Source organism: Sapajus apella, unplaced genomic scaffold (assembly GCF_009761245.1).
Source record: "Sapajus apella isolate SASKATOON/1434 unplaced genomic scaffold, GSC_monkey_1.0 scaffold78, whole genome shotgun sequence".
In the NCBI taxonomy this organism is placed as follows: domain Eukaryota; kingdom Metazoa; phylum Chordata; class Mammalia; order Primates; family Cebidae; genus Sapajus; species Sapajus apella.
The window spans coordinates 2,393,100-2,410,009 of NW_022437018.1; the positions used below are offsets into that span (position 1 = coordinate 2,393,100).

The window sequence follows — 16,910 nt, forward strand, 5'->3', positions numbered from 1 at the left end:
AACAGAATCTATAAATGTATATTTGGAAGTATGATCCAAATTTGGACAATAGATCAGTCACAATCTCTTTTTGAGTCATGTGGAAGAATCAGAAACAACACTGAGGGATTTTAGGAGCTGCGGCACCCAGTACTCAGCCATCCTGCTGCAGTGACCCTCACATTTAAGTCACTGGCATGTCCAAATCCAACAGTATTCCTCACTTGACAAACACTTATATCAACCCATGAAAGTGGAAATGTCACTTCTAGACTCTTCTGAAACGAGCCTCTGCCAAGCTGGATGAGCAAGGGTAAAATATTTTATATCCCTATTTTAAATTTTGACCTATTGCCATCTGGAAACCCCAGCTGCCCTGAGAAGCATTTGGCCCTCTGCTGGGACACACCCTTCAGAGACTGATGACCTTAGAGCCAAATGCAGAGCTTTGGTCTGAGTCCAATGCTACAATGAGTGACAGGAGTGGGTAAGCGGTTTCACCTCCCCAGCACCCCAGCGTAAAAGTGAAAATTCACAAAGCAGCACTAAAATAGGAAATATAATTAGTCAATGTGTCTAACACTAACCTAACTACTTAGAGTGGTAAAGGCAAGATAAACTCAGAATTTAGCTTCTTATGCATCTTCTCTCTTTTTGCTTTTGCTATTGACATAATCTTCAGGTTAGTCATTTTTCAACCCCTAACCAAGGTAAGGCAGCTCAAGATCCTCTCACACATGAAAATCTTCTTGTTTACTTCTAATTCCACCAAAAAGAATCCTATGTCCTAAAATGTTTTTTTTATTAACAGAGCTGTAGCAGCCAGGCTTGGTGGTACATGCCTGTAGTCTCAGCTACTTTAGAGGCTGAGGCAGGAGGATCACTTGAACCCAGGAGCTTGAGACCAGCCTGGGCAACATAGAGAGAGCCTGTCTTTAGAACTCTGAGAGAGAGAGAGAGAGAGAGGACATGCACAAGCGAGCCTGACTCAGCTCTGTAATGTATGCCAATTCCAGACAAATTACTATTATTGCTCAAGGGTTTATCTTGAGCTCCTTACCTGAGATACAAAGGAAAGTACAAAGCAAGGGAAAAATGACTCAGGTATTATTTTAGTATGAAAAGTTAATCTCAGAAAGACTTATCAAAAGTAACATATAGCATTTAAATCATATTTTAATTTTTTTCAAGAACTTTCACAGATACACTGATCCATATCAATAGATATCTCGTACATTTTATGGAGGAGAAACCCGATGAATAACACTTAAAGCTCACTATCTCTTCCACAATTAGTATCCAGCTTATGCCTGAAGTCAAGCCAATCCTCTTGCCAGCTTAAGGTCCTGCCACAGGACACAGATTGGACTAAAATGGATTAGAGCAGCCCATTACTTTTCAGCACTCCAATTTCACGAAACCTCATCACATTTCTAGGACACGTATGAATAAGACAATACACTGGCAATTTAAAAAAAGAGAAGAAAGTAGAAGAAATGATAAGAAGAAGGCATCACATACTCGAAAAAGGACACAAGATGTGATTTGATGAAGAGTTAACATTGAGGTTGCTGCTGTCACATCCATATAGTAATCATACCCTGTTCAGGCTCTGTTCCTTATCTCTCACCACTGCCAGAATTCAGGAATGCCTGGGCTCCCCTGGAGTAAAGAAGGCAGACTGTCTACCCTGTATCTATTCTCCTTTCTTTCTCAGTTAAAAACAAATAAACAAACAAAAAATAAATAAAAACAAAACAAAACAAACAAACTTCTCTGGCAATGTGCTTAGTTAGCACTACATTTCCCAACTTTTTTTGCACATAGAAGTAGCCAATGGGGTGTAAGGAGATGTGGTTTGGTGGAACTTCTGGGAAGGCCCTGTTGTGCTGTCATTTTTGCTGCCCGTGGCATGAAAGGAAATTTGGCAACCTGATCAGCAATCTTTGGAGGGAAAAACCAAAGATTCATTGCAATTTGTATTAAAATACCAACCTCGTTTTTCACAGAATTAGAAAAAGCAATCCTAAAATTCATAGGGAAACAAAAAAGAGCCCAAACAGCCAAAGATATCCTAAGCAAAAAGAACAAAGCTGGAAGCATCATATTATCTAATTTTAAATTATACTACAAGGTTATAGTAACCAAAACAGCATGCCACTGGCATAAAAACATATGCATAGATCAATGGAACAGAACAGAAAACTCACAGATAAAGCCACATGCCTTCAGCCAAGTGATCTTTGACAAAGTTCACAAAATAAACACAGAGAAAAGGACATCTTATTCAGTAAATGGTGCTAGAAAAATTTGATAGTCACATGAAAGAGATTGAAACTAGACCCATAACTCTTGCCATATACAAAAAGTAACTCAAGATAGATTAAAGACTTAAATGTAATACCTGAAACTATAAAAACTCTAGAAGAAACCATAAGAAAAACTCTTTTGGACATTGACCTAGTGAAAAAAATTCATGACTAAGACCTCAAAAGCAAATGCCCCAAATCAAATGAGACTTAAGTAAACTAAAAAGCTTCTGCATAGCAAAAGAGATAATCAACAGAGTGAACAGATATCCTACAGAATGGGAGAAAATATTCACAAACTATACATCTGGCAAAGAACTAATATCCCAGCTCTATGAGGAACTCAAACAACAAGAAAAAAAAACATTAAAAAGGGGGCAAAGGACATTTTATGAAAGACACACAAATGGTCGAGCATACGAAAAAATGCTCATCATCACTAATCATCAGAGAAATGCAACTCAAAACCACAATTAGATATCATCTCACACCAATCAGAATGTCTATTATGAAAAGTCAAAAATAATAGATATTGGTGACGATGCAGAGAAAAAGAAATGCTTATACACTGTTGGTAGGAATGTAAATTAATATAACCTCTTAGGAGAATAGTAAGGAGATACCTCAAAGAACTAAAAAGAGAACTACCCTTAATCCAGCTACCCTTAAACTTACCACTGGTTAGATCATTCCCAAAGGAAAATAAATCATTATATCAAAAAGTTACTTGCACTTGTATGTTTATTTATTTTATTTTATTATTTATTTATTTTTTTGAGATGGAGTTTCACTCTTGTTGCCCAGGCTGGAGTGCAATGGTACAATCTCAGCTCACCGCAACCTCCGTCTCCCAGGTTCAAGCGATCCTTCTGCCTCAACCTCCTGAGTAGCTGGAATTATAGGGTTGCCCCACCACACCTGGCTAATTTTGTATTTTTAGTAGAGACAGGGTTTCTCAATGTTAGTCAGGCTGGTGTGGAACTCCTGACCTCAGGTGATCTGCCCACCTCGGGCTTCCAAAGTGCTGAGATTACAGACATGAGCCACTGGGCCTGGCCCACTCGTGTGTTTACTGTAGCACCATTCACAACAGCAAAGTCCTGGAATCAAACTTAGTGTCCACCAATGGATGATTGGATAAAGAATATGTGGGATTTACATTTTTAATTCTTTTTTGATAGCTAAATGGTATTCCATGGTATGTATACACGTGTATACATGTGTATGTATACAGATACAGATACACACACACACACACACACACACACACACACACACACAGCAGTGGAATACTACTGAGCTATAAAGTCTTGTTGGACAAATATAAAGCTGGAAATCAATTTTATATATAATGTATATAATTATATAATTTATGACACACACATATATATACACGCACACATAAATACACACACAGCATGGAATACCACTCATAAAATTATGACTTTTGCAGCAACATGGATCAAACTGGAGGCCATTATCTTAAGTAAAAAAACTCAAAGTCAAATACTGCATGTTCTTGCCTAAAAGCAAGAGCTAAATAATGCATGCACATGGACACAGAGAGTGGAATAATAGACACTGGAGACTTGGAAAGGTGGGAGGGTGGGAGTGGGGTGGGACAAGGAATTCTCTATGGATACAATGTACACACTTTGGGTGATGGTTACACTAAAAGTCCGGTCTTCAGCACTAAGCGATATGTCATGTAACACAACTGCATTTGTATCCCCAAACTGATTTTTTAAAAAGTCACAGGGAACTTGCCTCAACACCCTACATCAACATCAACAACAGTCTATGAGACTGTGCCATGAGAAAATGGAGGCGCATCAATTTAAACCGTTTTAGCTGGGGCTTTTTTTTTTTTCCTAGCAGATAAAGCAAATACCTAAAGTTATACGACTGGCTTTGCTTAAGATTAAAGTCTAGAAAAAGTCCCTGGCAGGTACCACTGCCCTGGAAGACAGGGATTGTTGGACATGTGCCAGAGATGGCGTTACCCAGGCTCTTATGCAGGCAATTGTGCATGCAAATGAGAATCAATGTCCCATTAGAAAAGCCTGTGTTTAGTTGACTATAAAAACATGCCTAAGGCTAATGGAATGTTACAAGGAATTATTTAAGGACAGCTTTTCTTTTCAAATCTTTGTGTAGGATATTTGCAGATATGGAACTATGAATACTAAGTCTTGTTTGACAAATACAAAGGGAAATAAACTCGGAATATACCAACTATTGCCCTTTTTAAGAGTTGAGAGTAGAAAGAGATTGGAAACATTTGTTGCACTTACTGTTTTATAACTGTGGTCAATGCTACACTGCTTTTTGTGCCAAAATTATTATTCTCATCCAAGGAAAAAACAGCTCACTTACAAATTATTTCCCCTTATTATTTACCAAGGACTTGAGTTTACTTATACATAAGAAAAGCAGTGGCTGGGCACTTTGGGAGGTCAAGGCAGGAGGACTTGGGAGTTCAAGACCAGGCTGGCCAACATGGTGAAACCCCATTTCTACTAAAAATATAAAAATTAGCTGGGCATGGTTGCAGGCACCTCTAATCCCAGCTACTTGGGAGGCTGAGGCAGGAGAATCGCTTGAACCCAGGAGGTGGAGGTTGGAGTGAGCCAAGATCATGCCACTGCGCTCCAGACTGGGTGACAGAGTGAGACTCCAGCTCAAAAAAAAGAAAAAGAAAAGTAGCCCACACGTACAGGGGTATAAACATGAAATGAAATAAAATGTACAACCATTCAATTTCTTACAATTTTTTCTCCTTAAAATTATGCTAAAATACACATAACAAAATCTCCCATTTAAATCATTTTTAAATGTACAGGTCAGTAGCATTAAGTAGTGTACATTCACATTGTTCTCCAACCATCACTATTATCCATCTCCAGAACTTTTTAGTCTTCCTAATTGAGACTCTGTATCTGTTAAACATTAACTCCCCATTCCCTTCTCCCTCTACCCTTGACAACCACCATCCTATCTCTGTCTCTATAAATTCAACTACTCTATGTACTTCATGTAAGCAGAATCATACATTTGTCCTTTTGTGAGTGGCTTACTTAGCACAGTGTCTTCAAGATTCTGCCATGTATTATCAGAATTTTCTTCCTTCTAAAGGCTAAATAATATTCCAGTGTGTATGCACAGTGAGTATATGCATTCATCCATCAATGGATATTTGGGTTGTTTCCACCTTTTGGCTATCATGAATAATGCTGCTATATCTTTTTTTTTTTTAAACAATACAGTTTTATCGGCTGGGCACAGTGGCTCATGCCTGTAATCTCAGCACTTTGGGAGGCCGAGGTGGGTGGATCACGAGGTCAAGAGATCGAGGCCATCCTGGCCAACATGGTAAAACCCCATTTCTACTAAAAAATACAAAAATTAGCTGGGCATGGTGGCGCAGGCCTGTAGTCCCAGCTACTCGAGAGGCTGAGGCAGGAGAATCGCTTGAACCTGGGAGGCGCAGGTTGCAGTGAGCCGAGATCGCCACTGCACTCCAGCCTGGGAACAGAGCAAGACTCTGTCTCAAAGCAAAACAAAGATAAAGTTTTATCAAGTCAAGGTGTGGTTTTGTAATAGAAAGAATGTTGTCAGGGTCAGAAATTATGGAGGGGAAAGCTACATTTAGATTAAAAGCAAGTTTGGGAGTTTGATTTTGAAGTTTAGATTTCATTGGGTATAATTCTGGAGAGGAGAGGGCAGAAAATGATTGAAAGGCTCCAGGAAAAAATACTGATCGAAGATAACATACTCCTAAATGGAGAGAGTACCTAAAACTTGATCTCTTAGGGTATCTAAAGTAATCTAGAACAACCCCAGTTCATTCATCTGTGTATACAATGATGTGATCTAAACATTAGGTTTAAAGGAGAACACTGCAGCTGCCCCAACATGGACGAGTAAATCAAAGATGTAAAAAGTGTAAGGGGTACTCAAGGGTCCTTCGACCAATAGTGTTTACTGAAATAATTGAACAAGATTGAAATGGTGGTTTGCATCATTTCAGTGTTCTCTGATCATAGCCACCTGCTTAACAATAGAGAGCTTATTAAACCAACAGCACTTTACTAACCTGTCTTTAAGGAAACTCTTCTTTATGATTTGTACCCCAAATTAGATTACTAAAATAATAAGATAATACACCCATTCAGTTCCTCTCTTCTCTCAGAAATCTAAGTTGTCTACTGATCAAAATACCCTAACAATAAAGATTCTCCTTAGCAGTAATAAAAAACCACATGTAAGACCTCTCAACACCATTTTACTAAATGCAAATAAACAACTTGAAGGCAATAACATGGCCAGAAAAATGTAACACATATTTCATAATTCTGACAAATCAGAACTTTCTTACTCCCTCAGGCTGTGCTTACTTTTTTCATCTGGCGAAAGAGTGTTCCAACTCTCCTTCCTCCAGGAGGTGCTGGATTGTCAAACAAAATCAACTGACAAGTAAATATTTCCTGAGCATCTACCATATTAGTGGACTAAATCACAGAAGGCACAGATGTCCTAAGGTGCTTCCATGGCTGTGATTTTTTTAGTGGCGCCTAAACTAGGAAGACACTCCTGGTGGAGCAGAAGTACATGTGCACAGGGAGACTGATAGACCTTACCCATCAGTCTCCTTAGGCTGTGGAATTAAAGGTACCTTTGCGGCTGCGTGAGGTGAGGCTCCTTGGTCCAAAAGCAGAAGGGCCACTTTCTGATTATCGTAATGTGCAGCTACATGCAGTGGGGTTAGCCCGCTCTGAAAACACGTGCAGAAACAACAAGCAGTGTCAAAGGTGTCTGAATACCAGAGGCCTAGATTGAGGAAATGAGATTAGACTGGATATGACACAGGGCATATTTACATTCCAGTTTCCACAATACTTGGACCCCAGTATTTACCTTTTATTTCCCAAGGGCTCTTCATCCTAGTGGGACTTAAATATTTAGGTATAATTCAGGTGGCCATTAGTAAATAATAGCAAGTGTCTGTTTTGTTATCGTGGAATTGGCCTGCTTCAGGGTGGCTGGTGGCCTCTTACCTTCCCAGCAGCATCCGGAGATGCGCTTTTCTGTAGCAGGAGATTGGCGACTTCAAGCTTTCCATATTTTGCTGCCACATGAAGAGGAGTAAATCCTTTCTGAAAAAAAAAAAAACAACAACCATAAAAATAATGAACAACAGAAATGACATAAGGAAAACACACACAAAACCCAAACCAACCACCCAACCAACCAAACAAAAAGATAAGACATAAGGGCACTGCTTTCCAGAACCGACGAACTGTTCTAATAATGATGAGCAGTGAAGTCTGCAGTTAAAGTCCAAGACTCATAGATAAGAGTTAAAAAGCTTCCTTATTGATAGGGCGTGAGCATAACACACCAGGATCCTAATCTTTCTCCCGTCTGCTGACTGAGCCACAACATGCATGCTATTGATTCTGGAAGTCATCAGGTATCTCACCAGAATGAAGTTGGAGAGCTGGATCTGGGGCTTATTCTAGGGCTGTTTTAAGAGTTTCATATTGTGGGAAGAAGAAGTTACAGTAACACACTCAGTTTGGAGGGCTTGGGAAAATCCAAGGCAAGTCTGAACCTCTTACAATCTCACATCACCAGACTGGACACTTTCTCTTCTTGTTTCCCTGCTTCTCTGTGTATACACAATCCTTACGTGGGCTCTAGTCTTCAGGAGGAGGAGTCAGAAATTCTCTCACCTTTGCCACCATAGGTGAACTGAATAATGACATGATTCTAGAATGACGATGCCTATTCTATAGGTGAATTGAATAATGACACGTGGACAAATATACAACAATTGGATGTTAATAGCTGAGTGGCTGCTCTCTCAGGCTTCCAACTCCTACAAGAAGCTGTGTATCAACCAGCCCAATCAGCACACTGCTGCGGCGGTCCCAGTCATAAGTCAGGGATTAGGGGGGTCATCGGTACATTCGACCTCAGGAGACTACAACAAAGTAAAGGGAATGTGCAGCTGATATGGTGAAATGCCTGAATACTGAAGACCCTATCAACTATTCTGTTTCACATCAAATGAGCTTCCCGAACTTGCATCTTAACTCTACTGAAGAGCCCAAAGAATCACAAGAAATGAAGTGAGGTAGTCATCATTTATCCTGATAGTTTTCTATTTGTAATTATCTTCTACATTGAATACACATTAATCTTTCTTATCTGCATCCAAATAAAAGAGTGCAGTACCATTTACTAGCTTTTTAAGATACGCCATAAGCCCATTCATCTTGCTATCACACTTGCTAGGCTTATGTAGTATCACAAGAAAAATGAGCTCCAAATTTGGCATTCTGCACATGCAGAACAACGGTATGATGTTAGGGTATTACTCTAAGACATCCGAGTTGAGACAAAAATAAATCATAAGTCAGAGAAGACAATAATGACAACAAAAAAGAACAAAAACAACCCCAAGAAAAATTCACTGCCTGTTTTGCAAGTATTATAAAAGCAACCACCAACTGAGCTGTGATAACGTGGTTTGTTTGCTTGGCCTGAGCATTTTGCTAATCTGTAGCTCTGTTTTTAAAGTACCATTTAAGTCCATCAAATAACTTACTAGAAATCTGACTCTGGATTTCAGTAAGGTTTCATTAGAAGAAAATGTGCCAAGAAAGTTAAGAAAAAAAAAAAAAACCCACAAAATACTAACCACCACCCTCTCCCACCACAGAGCTTTGCTGGCCATATTAATGACTACTGCAGGATTGCAAGAATGGATGCTGTCGTGCAGCTTCTGGACCTGTTACTGTGTTGGGAACTGTAAAGACAATGTATCTGGGGGGATAGAGGAGGATTTTGAGATTCACTCTCATACCTTTGTTGTTATAGATAAAGATGCTCCATGATCCAAAAGGAATGCGGCAACATCCTCATGCCCCTCTCGGGCAGAAAGGTGAAGTGGGGTGTACCCAGAAGTTGTGGCTGCATTTGGAGATGCCCCTTGCTGCAACAGCTGTTGGACTATGTCTGCTTTCCCCAGTCGGGCTGAAATGTGGAGTGGGGTTTGGTCATCCTAAACAGCAAGGTAGAAATGTAAGGCCGATGAGCTGAGAAAACAGTGGTGCCTTTATGAAAAATTCAGGGGACATTAGCTGTCTGATGTAAGGGGTACATTCAACTATTTGAGTCAATGCTAAAAAAAAAATCTTATCTTTTTCTTCAATGTTCAGAAATGAGGAGATGATAACTCTAAGCTCATTAAATAGCATTGGAGAGTGACCCATTAATAATAAAACTGTGAAACACGGTTTTATCCATAAATGTTCCCCCATCGTCACCTGCCACAGAGTCAATTTTGAACTTTAATTGCTCCTTCTTTGGGAGATGAGAGAACATATCCTAGTAAAAACTCATATACCTGGGAGGGACATTATACCTCCACACCAGTTTTTAGCACTAACATGGAATGAATTATTTTGTTGGTTCGGCCTTCCCGTAGACAAAAGCAGAGCATGAGAAGGCAGTGCAGGGCTGCGCCGTATACCTGCACAAAGGCTCCCAGTCAAAGCGTCAGCAGAGGCTGATGTTCTCTGCTTGCCAAGCTGTGCATCCTGGCATGGGCTGCATCTGTCTAGACTAGACAGCCCCCTCACTACAATTCATCTAAAGGCAGGAGGTACTCACTAAGTCCTGATCCCCTAGGGTCTTATCCCTAAGTGGGAGGTGCAACTTATCCTAATTTGCCCAAATATCCCCTGTGGTAGCCCTCTAAATAGAAATTCTGTACTGAATTGTGATAAGGTTCAGTTAAGTGCTTTAAGAAGGAAAGTAGAGAAAGAGTCTAGAATAGAGGACACCGTTTTGGAAGAGTAAGGAGGATGAGGGTCAGTGTCAAAGTAAGAGGGGCTATCTAACCAGTAGGAGGCATAAGAGGAGTTAGGGAGATGCCACGAGGGAGAAGAGGAACATTGAAAGCCGAAAAAAACAGGTGCCAAAGACAGATCTCATATACTGCTACTACTGCCACCCCTTCACTTGAAACTAGAGACTGCAGACTCAGTAAATTTATATTTACATATTGTAGATTTAAATTAAATGGTTTATGATTCTGGACCTGAACTGCCATTCTGATAACCAGAGCAAACTATTCATCTCAGTAGCAGCAGGTAAGTGGGTTTCTCCTGAGGTGAGATGGGAGGCCAATTTTGAGTGACCAACCAGTTTGTGTAGAAAAAAAAAAATCCCCCTTTTTTCATTTGTGGCTGTTGACAGCTGACATATAAGTCAACCAATAAAGCTCACTTATGCTTCCAAGTTGTGATCATTCTAGAAGCTTTGTGCAGAAGCCCTTCTCCATGGAGTGCGAAGAACTTTGGACCAAGTCTAGATTCAGTCCCTACCCTGTTAGGGACTAGCCATGTGTTGACAGTTTCAGGCACAAGTCATCCTATTTCATTTTGTTAAATAATTGAATGAACAAATGTGGAGAAAAGTGATTTTTTTAATGTTATTTGGGTAGGGACTTTCATCATTGGAGGTTGTTCACTATTTTTAAAGTATTCTTGAAAGATGGCATGTATATATTTAAAAGTTTTATGAAAATCGAAGGGTTTTTCCTCCATTTCAAATACTTGTCAAGTACTGCACATACCTTAGCTTTAGCTTCTACCTGAGCTCCGTCTTGTACCAGATACCGCACAACTTCAGCTTGGCCAGAGCGAGCCGCCATGTGCAGTGCTGTTTCTCCTCTCTAGGGAACACGAGCCAAAGTAAATTAGCTGCAGCTCTGAAGAATAGTGGCATATTTTATTTGGCATAAAGCTTATGATGACCTTTCTTCAACAATCAAAAATAGTCCTAAGCACTTCCTTATTGAAAAGATAGGAAACCAAATGCAAAAGAATTTCACAGGAAGCTGGTCCATGAGGCAAAGACTTTGGCATAAGCCTAGGGGGTCTTGTCAATCACTGTGCCAGGGATGCTGCTCAGTAACCTACAGTGTGGACTCCCTGGGGCTGGAAAGGCGAGTGCTCACAGAAGGCAAGCAGGCGGATGAGTGCAGCAGGGTGGGTGTGGTGTGCTCCAGAGAGCCCATACCTGTGCTGAAGGGGGCAGCCCACACCCCCCCACCCAGCCCCTGCATCTGCAGCTCCCTGTTGTCACTGTGCAGGATGCCAGCCTTACCGTGCCGCACCTTGCTACTTTTCAAAAGAAGTGGCAGTCTGGATATTTGTATGAATTTTCTAATTCTTAAATATTGACCATAAATTCAGAATTAAAAACAAAATACTACATGGGCAACATAAACACAGCCGAGGGCCAGATTTGGCTTGTCGACAGCTGGTTTGCATTTCCTGTTTTATCTGAACAGATCAGTATCTTCACCTTTGGGTATTTTCCCAGTGGGTCATTTTCTTTGCCCCGGACCACCCTCCCCCTACTTTTTCACCAAAGAGATTTTAATTCAGATTATTTTTTTACTTGACTAAAAATGAAAATGATATTAGAAACAGATACACTGAAACATACAAATAACAAAAATTCTATTTTCTCGCACAAGTGATGCTCACTTGTAAACTGCCTTTATAAATTGAGCTTTGCTTTGTAGGCCACCTACTTCCATGCAAGGACACATGAAGGCAGATTTCACAGGAAGCTGGTGGATTGTGTTTACTGGAAAGCTGCTGAGGATGTCGTTTAGTGTATTTCTCAGCGTTCTCTTTATGAATGAAAACATTCTCTGCAACTAGTACCATGAAAGACTATATTTCATCTGAGAAGCTGGTCTGTTTCTACCTTATGGTTGTACTGCTTGGGGCAGCTGGAAGATACAGTCTTACTGGGGAGCCCCACTCTCAGGGTGAGGGTGCCAGGACCTCCTAGCTTGCCCCTTCTGTGCCAGGATGGTCCTTGTTTTATTGTTACTTCTTTAAGGCTCATGAATCCAACAAGTGTTATGATGCTCGTGGTCTGTTTGGCTAATATTATGATGTCAAAGGTGGTAAGTTACTACTGTGATAGCTACTCTGAAGGGAGCCTCGTGGTTCCTACAGAGCAATGCTTAGTGTGGGAAAAGAATACCATCAGGTAATCTATGAACACAGTATTCCATGGGTTTGCTATTACATGGTGAAGCACATTAAAGAGAGACTACTTTAAAGTTTGCTGAAATCACTTCTTCCTTTCCTTTTTTTTTTTTTTTTTTTTGAGACAGAGTCTTGCTTTGTTGTCCAGGCTTAATACAATGGCGTGATATTGGCTCACAGTAATCTCTGCCTCCCAGGTTCAAGTGATTCTCATGCCTCAGCCTTCTGAGTAGCTGGAATTATACACATGCATCACCATGCCCAGCTAATTCTTTTTTGTATTTTTAGTAGAGACAGGTTTCACCATGTTGGCCAGGCTGGTCTTGAACTCCTGACCTCAAGTGGTCTGCCCGCCTCGGCCTCCCCAAGTGCTGGGATTACAGGTGTGAGCCACTGCACCCTGCCTGAATCACTTCTTTGTATCAATAATGATAGTGTCTAAACCACTTCTCCAACATGCAACACTTTTTAATGCTTCTGTTATAGAAAACCCCCCCCAACACTTTATTTTTTAAAACATAATATCCAGTAGTAGTGCACCTGTAAGGTTAATGAACATAGTCCATAGTCCCAACAATTTCTGGCCAACTAGTGACTAAGAGTATCTTTCCTTTGAAGGAAAGGAAACCAAATGTATTCTTGAATTTTCTTCTTTTAAGTAGTCATATTAATTACATATTAATTAATTATAACAACAATAAGGCTGGGCATGGTGGCTTATGCCTACAAGCCCAACAATTTAGGAGGCCAAGGTAGGAGGATTGCTTGAAGACAGGAGTTCAAGACCAGCCTGGGCAACATAGCAAGGTCCTGTCTCTACAAAACATTTAAAAATTAGTGGGCCATGATGGCACACTCCTGTAGTCCCAGATACTTGGGAGGCTGAGGTGGGAGGACCACTAGAGTCCAGGATTTAAGGCTGCAATGAGCTATAAGTGCACCACTGTATTCCAGTCTGGGAGATAGAGTGATACTCCAACTCTTAAAAAAATAAAAAACAAAAAAGTAGATAAAAACCATCTTTGACAGTTCATTAAATACTCACAATGGATCTCCTTTGTTCAAAGAATACTTACCACATTGGTGGTGTTTGGCGAGGCTCCATGATGCATTAGTTGTGATACAATATTTACATGCCCCATGAAGGCAGCAACATGGATTGGGGTAAGGCCCGACTAAAGGGAAAAGAAGAAAATGGTTTGTTGGCTTAGCATAAAAATGGCTTGTTTGTAAGCCTGTCATCCATCCACCCATCCAAACCAATGATCAGATTAGAAGACACCAGGACATTCACCATTACGCCACAGATTCTATACGGTAAATATATCAACACATAATCATCATTTTCCTAAATGAATTCTGTCACTGTGAAAGACTTATGTCATACCTATTAAAGAAGAAAAAGAATTTATTTCATACTTTCAATGTAGATCTTTGAAAAAAATTGATAAATAACTTGAAGGTTTTTATTAGGTACTAATAAACCTTCCTTATCCATATAAGTATGTGTGTATGTACAGGGAGGACAGTGGTGATTTCACACATATTGGTAAAAAGTCAACTTTTTAATTTCAGGTCCTATTCTGGGCTTTAAAGTGGATTCCCATGCACTCAGAACTGATTACATCACACATAAAAAAGCAGGGTACCTAACACAAAGCTGTTTCTTTAATAAAAGAACAAATCAGGATTAATAGTTTCAAACATTTAATTTTTTAACTTTATGGATATTACAAATTAAGGCAATATAATTAAAGTAAATATTACAATGGTCACTATATTAGACTGGAATTGCTTCAGATCCTATGCACACATACATATATGGACGTATACACAGACTCCAGAACACTCTTCAGCATAAAGCAGAATTTATTGATTACAGGGTATTTTCACATTGAATATGCCCATGATTGTGAGATTTAAATAGAGTGAATAAGTAAAAATGATAAAAGTTTCAAGTCATTAATCTTTTTAAAGAGTATTATTTACTTGTGATTTTTATGTGAAATTATTCCATTTAAAATTTTTCAGTTTAATTTAGCTTATAACATGTATATCATAACTTGATAAAACTTTTTTTAGTATATCTAGAAAAAGCTAAACTGTTTTTTAAAAAGAGACAGAAGGGGATAATTAATCTCAGCAGAAATTTGAGGAATATCAAAAATGTATGAAAGGAATGCTATAAAATCAAAGTGAGGTAAAAGACAGAAAAGGAATAATTCTGGCTGCCTAGACTTCAAATAGTGAGAAGATAGAGGACAATTCGGAAAATGAGAATTTTGTTAGTCTTGGAACCTTTTTCCATCAGCAGGGGGAGTAGTTACAACTCGTGCAAGGCAAAATCTTGGTCTGAACTGCCTTTTAAAGCTCTTAGGGAGCAGAGAGCTAGATTACTGGTTGACATCTCTGGACATTAACTCAAACATCAGCCAAGAATTTACTTTTATTTCAGAGCCTATCCTGATCTCTAAAAGGGTTCCTATACACTTAAAGTAAACTTTGTATTTTATAATTACAAATTACAGGTTGCCTAATATGAAGCCATAAGTCTGACAATATGGCAAATCAATATTCATATTGTCAACCATTTAATATTTTAGAAATTTTATGTGTTACAAATCTAGGCAAATATTCCATTTGCAGGCAAGAAACTGAAGCCAAGCAACAATCACTAGACTAGACTTTAATTTTTATGTTTGCTTCAAATCCTATAGTTAAGCATCAGGCATTCAACAAAACTTTACTGAATGATCTACTATGTATGAGCTAGGCACTGTGGATATATGAAGACCAGTCAGACTCGGCCCTGCCTCCAAGGAGTCTTCAGCCTCTGGGGGTTGTGGGGTTGCAGCTGAGTCATAAGTCAGAGAGCTGGATCAGAGCTTTGATGGAAATATTCACAGGATGTGGGGATGGTTCCTAGAAGGAACATGTAGTCCAGGCTGGTGAGTGAGGGGAGGTTTCCTGAAGAAGATGACCCAGATTTAGTTCTAAAGGATGTGCAGGATTAGCCTGGCCAAAGGGGTGTGACACACAGAGGTACGGACATACAGAGGTGGACTAGTCTAGAGTGTCTAGTCTATGGAAGTGCCAAGACTTAGAATTAGAATGAACAGAGACCAGAGTGCTAGGAGGCAGGGAGGTGGAGGCTGAGGGTCTGGGACAAGTCTGAAAGGGTAGGTGTCGGGCTTGGTTTGCTTTGTAGAAGGTGCAGCCCTGATTTTGATGGATCATTTCTCTGAGTTTTGAGTTGGTTCCTATGGGAGAAACTTAGGGCTAATCCTTTACTAACCTCAGCAGCTGTTTCATTAATTTTGAGTTTGGAGACAGAGTAATCCTTACTCGACAAAAGCACCAAGGTCATCTTGTGCAGGGTTTCTCAACCTCAGCACATTTGACTTTTGAATCAGTTAATTTTTGTTGTGGGAGACTGTCCTGTATACTCTAAACTGTTTGGCGTTGACTCACTAGATACCAGTAGTACTATCCGGCTGTGACAACCTAAAGTACCTCCAGACATGACCAAATGCCCCTTGGTGGACAAAACTGAACCCATCAGAGAAGCAGTACTGTCTAGGATTTTATATAAATTATGCTTTCTGTGATGGTGCCGTTCTCCCTAAGTGAGTGTTTTAGGCTTTATTTTTTGACACGGTGATACATTTGCATCCAGCTCACCCACCAACATGCTTGTCTGCTTCTCCTAGGGACTGGCAGCCCTTTTGCTGAAGAGTTCAGAATGCAGTCTATGATCATGATACACAAACAAACTAGCTGGTCCCTGGAGATAGCCCTGGGGCTCTGGCTGCTAAGGCTCTATTGTTGGCATCTCAGGACTCCCAGAAATCTTAACTTTTCTCACCTCGGTTACAGCTTGGATGGATGCACCGTGTTTCAGAAGGAGTTCCATTACTTTAATTCGATTCTTCTTGCAGGCAATGTGAAGAGGGGTAAAGCCATTCTGCAAGGAACGAGTACACATACCTGCTTGACTACATTCCATCAAAATCCAGTTTCACTACGTGCATTAAAAGAGTTTTGCTAAAATGATGCATGATACATTGAAATGAACAGAAAATACCGGGGTTAAGCAGCATGTAGATTCTACTCTGGAAGCTAGAGGTAGTCTAGCTTCCCTAGGAACCCAAGGTGCCCTGGTAATTGTGAACAGGAAATGAATTTTCGTTACAGTCTCCCGGTTAGCTGAGGTAAAAATGATCATTTCTTTTGTTATTTTATTTTGGAATTCACTCTTCCAAACAATATGTCCCAGGCTGGGTGTGGTGGCTCACACCTATAATCTCAGCACTTTGGGAGGCTGAGGTGGGTGGATCACCTGAGGTCAGGAGTTTGAGACCAGCCAGGCTAACATAGTGAAACCCTGTCTCTACTAAAAATACAAACATTAGCCAGGTGTGGTGGCAGGCACCTGTAATCCCAGCTACTCGGGAGGCTAAGGCAGGAGGATCACTTGAACCTGGGAGGCGGAGGTTGCAGTGAGCCGAGATCATGCCATTGCCCTCCAGCCTGGGCAGCA

At 40.2% G+C, this 16,910-nt stretch overlaps 1 protein-coding gene across 15 annotated transcripts in view; it reads right to left on the reverse strand.

Moving 5' to 3' along the window:
- ANK3 (ankyrin 3) overlaps positions 1–16,910 on the reverse strand; it is a 677,335-nt gene that overhangs the window by 156,096 nt on the left and 504,329 nt on the right. For 14 of the 15 annotated variants that reach the window (XM_032252635.1, XM_032252648.1, XM_032252646.1 and 11 more), the window contains 6 exons: positions 16,236–16,334; positions 13,447–13,545; positions 10,936–11,034; positions 9,160–9,357; positions 7,346–7,444; positions 6,964–7,062 (listed from right to left, as the gene is read on the reverse strand). In XM_032252635.1, the coding sequence (XP_032108526.1) occupies positions 6,964–7,062; positions 7,346–7,444; positions 9,160–9,357; positions 10,936–11,034; positions 13,447–13,545; positions 16,236–16,334 (693 nt within the window). The remainder of the gene's footprint in view (positions 1–6,963; positions 7,063–7,345; positions 7,445–9,159; positions 9,358–10,935; positions 11,035–13,446; positions 13,546–16,235; positions 16,335–16,910) is intronic. The other variant, XM_032252639.1, reaches the window with a different exon arrangement.